The sequence below is a fragment of the Salminus brasiliensis genome, chromosome 9, assembly GCF_030463535.1.
Source record: "Salminus brasiliensis chromosome 9, fSalBra1.hap2, whole genome shotgun sequence".
Lineage (NCBI taxonomy): Eukaryota > Metazoa > Chordata > Actinopteri > Characiformes > Bryconidae > Salminus > Salminus brasiliensis.
In genome coordinates, this window is record NC_132886.1 from 24,477,201 (window position 1) to 24,486,982 (window position 9,782).

Here is a 9,782-nt window from a genome sequence, read left to right on the forward strand (position 1 = left end):
TGTCGTATGCAGAGTCACTAATTGTGAGACCAATAATACTAATTACCTGGATCTTTGTGGACAGTTTAAAGTGGGTGAATAATTATGCAGTCATATTTTATAGTATTAGTATTTAGTATTAGTATTAGTAGTAGATTTTTATTTTTTCAAATTACATGGTACTTGATTCAATTCATAAAAGCAATAAAGGGGCAAAGCACTCCAGGGTTTAATGCATTTTATAGGTACTGCTTTACAGATGCTTTGTTTATCAAATTTAAGGCATGCCTAATAATGGTACCTAATTAATATGCATTGCTGGATTAGTAGAGACTAGTGTGGTGAATAAATTAGCAGATCATCCGAATAAATAAAAAAAGCCATTGGTAGGCCAAGACCATGGCAAAGAGCACACAAAGGCAGCACATAAATACAATTATGTAAAGCTGAAGCCCACCAGGCATTTCCTTGCCATAATCAATTGGGAGTTAGTTTAATTACCCAAAAGCATTTAGCATCTCACATAAGATACTTATTGTACTTGTTTAGTAGAACTTAGTAGGCCCTACTGGCTGACAAATGTTTTTCAGTCTATTTCATGTTTCCAGTCAATGACATTCAAGTATGCAAGGTAGGTGACCGCATGGGCGATCTCAGCCAATAGAACTACATGATGGGTGTTGGACCAGCCTGGCAGGGGGACACCACACCGTAAAGGGAGTGGGGGGAATCCCTAAATTATTCTTGAGCCTGAGATTACACATATTTGTTAATGTCTTTTTAATATAATATTTCTTTATTATTCATAAACATTTTGTCATGGGGCCCAGCATTCTAACTGCATGTGTAAATCTTCAAAACTATGTTTAGAAAAAATAGTTCTTTAACTTATTTATATAACAGCTTTATTTTCTGTGGTTATACTATTTTATTTTTATGAATAACAAACTGAATATGACCCTGGGCATGCAGAATAAACAGCTTGAATTTAATGGCAATTCAAATTAAAAATTCATTAGTGCTGTTCTAAAAACAAGATTACATACATTTGCTTAATGATGTGAGGGCAGCAGATCAGTTTTACAAAGAATACACTGTTACTCTTCCTTTATACTGCACACATAATACAAATATGTATATTTAGCAAGAACCACAGTGTAGATGGCTCACACACTGCAGCAGACGGTGGACAAGTGACTACTGAAACTTCCAACCACATCAAAAGATTAAGCCTAAACAGCTTTAGCTTTTACAGCTTCTTGGAAATCCAGACAGAAAGCTAGAAATAACAAAACAAGGTGTTGCCCAGAGAAAACACACTTACAACCTACTCATTTGAAAGGGCAACAAAATATGTTTACTTAGATATTTTCAGAAGAAAAATTAACTTTTATGTTCTGTGAAATAAACCATTGTTGTAAAATGGCTTAATATCACTAGTCGATAAACAGTTCATTTTTCTATTGTTTTACAGGTGGAGTAGTGAGAAAGACCTTGCCATTCTTGATTGGTCCTCAGTTCTTTACCTTCCTGCTTGAGCGCCACCCTATAAAAACCCACCCAGTACATCTACTTTGTAATTATAACCTCTCACTGCTCTTATGTTGTGATCAAAGTCTGTATATTCCTATATATATATGTGTTCTCAGTTTGCCCACAAACACATCAACATATGCTCATGCACATGAAGAAAGCATGCTGAAATATGTCCAAACTATTTAGTATATCAAAGATTATATTAAAGATTTATTTTAAATAGTAATGATATTTTTAATGAAGTACAAGACATTGTATTGCCTACATTAGCATTGCATTAGCTGGGCACAAGATTACATTGGCTTCAAAAAACAGATTTATTGTTGAATTTTGATCTGGGAGTAGACTTCCGTTTCTTTGTTTTTAAGCTTCTGCTGTCTTCTATTGCCTCTGGATGTTTGTGTTTTTTTGGTGAAAGTCAATGCTGCATAGTTCAAATCGTGGTCATTTGCAACCTGCAAAAGGAAATTGTGGTTAACAGAATTCACAACAAACTGGCTATAAAAATATAGCTTGAGTTTAGCAGAAATGTTCAAAGACAGAAATGTACAGTCTGTAATAAATATAAAGTAAAGAACATTTTTGTATGGACTATTGATTATAATAGGGTCCACATGTAACCTAATGTGACATGGTCAAATCGAAGTAGAACATGCTTTTACTTTTAGAAATTATATAAATGTTTGCATTTATAGAATTCATAGCTATATTTTTTAATTACTATCTTGGTGGCTATAATATATCATTGCTATGAAGCTTGTAAACAACTCTAAAATTCAACATCTGAATAAATTACAATAGTTCTGTACTTGAATAAAAGTAAACCCACTCTTAGTAAAGTGCTACTTGAGTAAAAGTACAAACTTTCTATCTGTGTTTTACAATAAGTTAAATTACTTGCATGAAAGGCTACGTATCAAATGCAAGGGGCAGTGGTGGCTTAGCGGTTAGAGTGCCGGGTTTCGATAACAGGGTTGTGGGTTTGGTTCCCGGGCTTGGCAAGCTGCCACTGCTGGGCCCTTGAGCAAGGCCCTTTACCCTTTTTGCTCCCTGGACGCTGGAGTTGGCTGCCCACCGCTCTGTGTGTGTGTGTGTCCTCACTGCCCCTATCTCACTTGTGTGTGAGTGTGTGTTCACTACCAGAGATGGGTTAAATGCAGAGGACACATTTCACTGTACAGTGACAAATACGTGCACCTTTACTTTAAGGAGAGACAGGGGAACAAAATAACGCACTGTAAAAAAATTAACATGGACTTTTTATGTAACAGGTTCAACTAGACCATGCTTTTGGTCATCTTCTTGTATTGTCATCATTAGTGAATTTCGACAGATATTACATACCTTAGTACTACTAAATTTTTATTTTATTTCCCAGCTTAAAAAGCCAGGCTCAGAGCAAAGGGTCAAAGTAGCTACAGTAGAGCTGAGAGGCTTGGGTGCCTCGCTCACGTCCAAACTGTGGCTCAAGCTACATAGAACAGTATTGATTAGTTGTGTTTGTATCAATTTACCAAATGTCCATTTGTTGCAGTGATGTATTGATTATTATTATTATTATTATTATTATTATTATTATTATTAATCTTCCTCAAATATTTCACCATGAGCTTAATATTGTGTTCTGCTATCCCCAATGTTTGGACTTTTACTTAAGTAGAAATATTAACAGAATACAAATAAGTATATGAATACTTAACTAATATCTTACATTTACTTTTACTCATGATCAGAAGAATTATACTCTGCCCCTGTCTGTTGGGTATGTTATAATGTTTACACTCATAATGCTTTTCACAAGTCATTCTAAACTGTAAGCAAAAATATACACCAGACATTAAATGAGTAGTTATCTTACATAAATATATAACAATAAAGACACAATACAAAATTTTCTAATAAAGCGATACAATGTTTTTTTGCATTACAACAACAATATACATTTAATTTAATACTATTTAGCTTAAAACACACACATATATATATCATAACATAACATTAAGTATTAGATTTACTTTAGCAGAAAACTTGGAATGATCAGAAAACAGTAATCACCTGGTTTAATTGGACTGTGTGGCTTTCAGCAGCATCTTCAACAAACAACAATTAACGATTATCGATTTGAACAGGTTACAATTATTCAAATGATCCACAAATGTATTAACAAAATGAACTGAATACTTATAAATACCTATTACTTATTTGGGAGAACTAATATACTTGATATGTAGATGCTAGTATTATACTACTTTTATGTATTACCTACCTTTATGATGACTGTTGTGTAATTTTCTACACAGAAATAAAACCACAACCATTGATATGATTGTTGATGCTGCTAAAACAATAATGGTTGTGACCAAAAGAGCATTTTCTAAAAAAAAAAAAAAAAGAAAAAAAGCAAGAAAACAGAATTAAATAATTTAAGGGTTTTGTTTTTTGAAGGTTTAAAAATCTGTTGCAGACTAAAACAAGTTTAAAAAGTTAATCTTGAAGTCAAAAAAGTCTAAGAAGCATCATAATTTCTTTTTCTTATTGTATTATTCAGAAATTCAAAACACAAAAAATAAATTTCACATTACACTGGATAAATATTTTGCATCATTACTAAAAGAGAATACATCTCATATAGTTAAATACAACATTTGGTACCTGGAATGGGCTTGAGACCTACAAAGTCCAGTTTGGTTCCATTTCCAAATAGTATCTCTCCACATGCAGCTACAGCGCAGTAGTAAGTTCCAGCATCAGACAGGCTGAGGTTTCTCTTGGGGAGTTTATAGACACAGCTCTGTGTAGAAGAACCAGTCTCAGAGCTTTTCTCACACTGATCACTTCTGTTTCCATGAGTGTAGATGATTAATGGATTAGATTCTCCTGATCCATGCCTGAACCAGTACACACTGTGATCTCCTGCAGAGCTATCTGTGAGTATTGAACACTGCAATGTTGTATTGCCTCCCAGTTGAACAAGATCTAATACGGGGAGTTGGAGAACAGCATAGTGGCCAAAAGGTGCACCTAAAGAATGGATAAAAATATTATTTTGATGTTGGTGGAAATGTAGAGTTACAATGTAGAAATATACAATGTCATCAACTATCTGGCATTTTATGTAGGCTATAGTATAGTATTTTATAGTATTTTATACAGGGTTTAGTAGACAAGCACCTACCTTTGAGGACTAAAACTGTGCAGTCTAATAAGGCAATATCTGAGTAATATGCAGCTGCACAGTAGTACTTTGCTGAATCAGATGATTCTACATGTGAGATGTTCAGAGTAAAACTGCTTTGTTCTCTTACTGCATTAAAGCGTCCACTCTTGTCAAAACCGTTATGATATATAGCTATGGCTGAACGAAAGGCAGAAGCAATCAGAAGAGGATTCTCTCCCGGAGCCTGTTTGAACCATGTAGTCGCTGACACATCAACAGCTGAAAACAAACAATTCAGACTAATATTTCCCCCATTCTGAACGTACTCCAGACCATTTGGACAGGGGATTTTAATCTTAGAGGTGTCACCTGAAAAAAAGAAACCCTGTTATTTAAAATATCATTAATAAATTAAACACAAAGTACAGCTTTATGTGTGGTTTCCAGTGCCAAAATAACATGGTAATACTGAGGAAAACTGGGAAACAGTACCTGACATTGTTAAGAGCAAAATAATTGCACAAAATACAATCATTGAGGTCTTCAAGCTACTTGTTTTTCTAAAAAAACAAAAACAAAACCCAAATATATTATATACATTTGCATTGGAAAAACAGTGCTGTAAGTAATAAGCAAACAATGTGACAAAAAATTGTTTTGCAGTCCAAAGTCAGTAGGGTTCACTCCAAGAACTTACTTACCAGTTTGAAAGAAATGGAAAACCATCAAGATAAGCTTGTACTTGTGCATTACTCTACTTCTGAACTTCACCAGAACAGCTTTATAATCCTATGCTGAAAGTTGATTGGATCCCGTTACAGGAAGCTGATTTGAGCTCTAACCACTCACGTCAATAGGCATAAATTTCCACCCCAATATGCAAACTACTTGTGCTGGGCTATTGAGTCGGCCAAAGCAATTGAACCAACTTAGCAGACTCTATATATTAATGTTTGTCTTGACATCATCATTTTAATTACATCATCCACATATTCTCACCTTCCAAGAGTATACATGAAGGCAGGACAAAACTATGATTAAACACTGTCTTAAATGTATACATTTAATTCCAGTAATCAATTTGGAGTGATAAACATCTTCTCAACAACAATTTTCTTGTACAAAACAAAGGAAACATCATGCTCAAACATACACTGATCAGCCATTAACACCACTGACAGCAGATGTGAAAAACATTGATTACTTTCATCTACAGTGATATCTGTCAAGGGCTGTGATATATTAGGCATCAAGTGAGCCGTCAAGTTAAGTCAAGTCAAGTGGCTTTTATCGTAAAGTGGCTTATAAGTGTAAGGATCTGAGCCACTTTTTTTTGGTGTGCAGTGGTCAGTACCTACCAAAAGATGTCCAAGAAAGGACAGCCAGAGACCACCTAGAGATCCGTGGAGGCCCCACCTCACAGCTTACAGGACCTAAAGTATCTGATGCAAATGCCTCAGTGTCAGACACCATAGGACGCCTTCAGAGGGCATGTGGTGTCTATGCCTTGAATGGTAAGATCTGTTGTGGCGGCACTAGGGGGACATACTCAATATTTGGCAGGTGGTTTTAATGTTATGGCTGATTAATGTGTATGCACATGAGGAGGATATGAGGGTCATGAAAAATGGATAAATTAGACATCTGGCGTCCAATTGGACTGATTATGTACACCTTTTAATTGAAAGCAAATGAATGGTCCAACTTTTTCTTTAATTATGTCAGCAGTAATATAGAATGGAGTCACAGGCCTTTACCAACAGAATAACGCAATTTCAACTCCAAGGTGCATTCATGTGGACATCCCAGGATGATATGTAATACATTCTGTTGTTTCTAAGTTAAAATTTTTGAGCCAGGTTAGATTTTGTGTTGGAATGGAATTTAGTCACTGAGCTTGCACATTTTCCCCCATACTGTTCACAACTCCACCATTGTTCTGTGCCTTTTAAACCTTGTATCTAACAAACATACACAATTAGATAAACGTACAGTACACAGTTTGTGAGTAACTACAACTTTAGCAAACTGAAGACTAATTTAAAGCACTTTGATACATTTTCACTATGTCTGGACTAATTTACAAACATCACGGGCAGTGGTGGCTCAGCGGTTAGAGCGCCGGGATATCGATAACAGGGTTGTGGGTTCGATTCCCGGGCTCGGCAAGCTGCCACTGTTGAGCCCTTGAGCAAGGCCCTTTACCCTCTCTGCTCCCCGGGCGCTGGAGTTGGCTGCCCACCGCTCTGGGGTTATGTGAGTGTGTGTTCACTACCAGATGGGTTAAATGCAGAGAACACATTTCGCTGTACAGTGACAAATACGTGCACCTTTACCATTCATCCTGACCCGAGTCCAATGTTTTTCGACATTTCCACATAATAATGAAAGTAAACAAAGTAATCTGATGTGAAACACACAACTGTACAGAAACTTGTTGAAGGGCGTTTTAAAAATATGTGAGATATCACAAGGCATGTGTATTTTGTGTTAGAATCTATTGGATCTTTTAATAGAAAAAATGATTACTATTTACTATTTCATTCATGTTATAGCATAAAACGTCCTGCATATAAAGTAATAAATGCAAATAGACGACAGCTAAATATTGTAATACCAGTAAAAATATGGCAGGTGGAAAATTTTCCATATAGCCAGGATGCTGTTCCACAATGTTAAAAATACTGCAGGAATGAGACTGTGACTGTGCAGCTGCTGTGATAGCATCTTGAGAATTCTGCTGTGAGAATTCCTGGTAACACAAATGCAAATGCATAGAACCATAAAATACATAGAACCAAAATAAAGAAATAAACAAGTTTTAATTTTATGTATGCTTGATGTAACACTGCTTTCATTAAATGTAAAAAAAAAAAGTAAACAAAAATGAAGCATATACATTTTATTAGCATATTGAATATGACTTTTCATATTCACACATATCACACAGATGACTTTTATTTGCATGTGCATTCTGGTGAAACAAGCTTTGTGAGGACCACAAGATGGCTTGGCCCTCCACCTGGCAATATTGTGTTAAAGTTGCATTACAGCTGTCTTTACAGAGTCTAAACTGAATGTTGATTAAAATGCCATGAACAGAACCCAGCAAACATTTGTTTATTAAATCAATGTTGAAATAATCCCATGTATGTGATTTCAATGTTGGCTGAATGGTGATTCTTCAAATGGAATACATGCACGTGTCAAAACCATTTGATTAACTATATACATGGAAAGAATAACTCTATTATTAGCAAATCATCATGCCTCCACCAGCAAAAAAAATATACAAGCATCAAATATTAGAGATTCGAAATTCAGTTTCCTTGGTAATAGATGACATGAGAGTACACTTCAGAGCTTTTTGCCATCTGCTGTGGTTCTTTGACAAACTTCATCAAAGCTTCCTCACACGTAACCTGCAGAAAGACACTATGATTAATTAACGTTATTACTAATTTCACTGCTTAGTAGGTGAGCAAAATGAGATGTTCCATAGCTTAAGTGTAGCAGAAAGAAGAAAGTCAAATAATAACCTGAACTTTGCAAATATCAGCAGCATCTATAGAAAAATGTAAATCATTTAAACATAGTGTATTCCATTATTTAACATCTTTTATAATATTGTACATATATTAGCATCAAAAACTGAATAATCAATTGAATGCAGTAATAAAATTTACCTTTTTGATGACTGTTGTGTAATTTTCTACACAGACATAAAACTGCAACCATGGATATTATGTTTGACGCTGCTAAAACCATAATAGTTGGATCCAAAATCCTGTTTTCTACAATAACAGAGAAAGAAAGAGCACAAAAATCGCCTGTTTAAGAAATATGAAAGTAAGTAATATAGATTTCACAAGATATAACCCCAAAATAAATTTCCAAAATGATCAACACTCTTTCTTAACATTGATACAGAACAATAAGACAAAAAAAATATTTTATAATTGTATTAATTTTTTTTTTTTTTTGCAAAAATACGTTAACAAACTGAGTAAAGTCATATCGTAAGTAATTTTTACGATTCCACATTTTACTGTGTCATTAATATTGAGATCATTTTGCTTGAGGAAATCGGAGGAGATTTAAAGTATTTGATCTCACCTACAAATTCCAGTTTAGTTCCATTTCCAAACAGTATCTCTCCACATGCAGCTACAGCACAGTAGTAAGTTCCAGCATCAGAGGGGCTGAGGTTCTTCTTGGGGAGTTTGTAGAATGGAAATGTAGAAGGATTTTGTTTTTAAAATTGAATGACATTTATAAAAATAGTAGATTAGACTAGTAGACAAACACCTACCTTTGCGGACTAAAACTGTGAAGTGAAATAATGCGACATCTGAATAATACGCAACCACGCAGTAGTACGTTGCAGAATCAGATGGTTCTGCATTTGAGATATTCAGAGTAAAACTGCTTTGTTCTCTTAATGCCTTAAAGCGCCCGCTCTTGTTAAAGCCGTTATGATATGTAACTTTTACAGAGAGATAAGCCGAGGCAATGAGAAGAGGATTTTCTCCTGGAGTCTGTTTGAACCATGCAGTCGCTGATGTATCAACAGATGAAAACAAGCAGTTCAGCCTGATCAATTCCCCACTCTGAACATACTTCAGACCACTTACACTGGACATGGCATTATTTGCTGTACCACCTAAATGAAAAAGAAGGGAATTTCTACAAGTAAATTCATGCAATGCTGCTGATTTTACAGCATATTATTTACCTTCCAGGTAAGACAGATTAGCTTCATTAATATTGAAACATAAAAAAACAAACTTTACCTAATGCTGTGAAGAGCAAAGCAAATAAATAAAGTCACCAAGCTCAAGTTATGCCTAACAAAAGATATAAAAATGTTGGTATAATGCAAACTAATAATACTAACAGTCACAATAATAATAATAATAATAATAATAATAATAATAATAATAATAAATAATTGCAAGTACTATACTTTTATACAAATTACCACTACTATTACTACTACTGCTATTTTAAATTCTTCTTGTACTACTACTACTACTACTACTACTACTAATACTACTAATAATAAATACAACTACTCATAAATATATAAATATAATTTAATGTGTGGGCT

General features: G+C 34.6%; 1 protein-coding gene across 1 annotated transcript; it reads right to left on the reverse strand.

Annotated features, from left to right (window-relative positions):
- Positions 1–1,581: 1,581 nt before the first annotated feature.
- On the reverse strand, positions 1,582–5,171 carry LOC140562744 (uncharacterized). Its single transcript, XM_072688606.1, has 6 exons — positions 5,165–5,171; positions 4,691–5,041; positions 4,168–4,536; positions 3,782–3,889; positions 3,571–3,605; positions 1,582–1,970 (listed from the first exon to the last, which is right to left on the reverse strand). The coding sequence occupies exons 1-6, from the start codon at positions 5,169–5,171 to the stop codon at positions 1,833–1,835; spliced, it is 1,008 nt and encodes a 335-aa protein (XP_072544707.1). The 3' UTR covers positions 1,582–1,832.
- Between the last annotated feature and the right edge of the window lie 4,611 nt (positions 5,172–9,782).

Bases quoted from the DNA above. Each gene is read 5' to 3' on its own strand.
- LOC140562744 (XM_072688606.1), bottom strand. The intron at 4,537-4,690 runs GTAGGTGCTTGT...TCCATTCTTTAG, and splicing joins CACAGTTTTAGTCCTCAAAG to GTGCACCTTTTGGCCACTAT. The intron at 1,971-3,570 runs GTGATTACTGTT...TTCCTTTTGCAG, and splicing joins ACACAGTCCAATTAAACCAG to GTTGCAAATGACCACGATTT.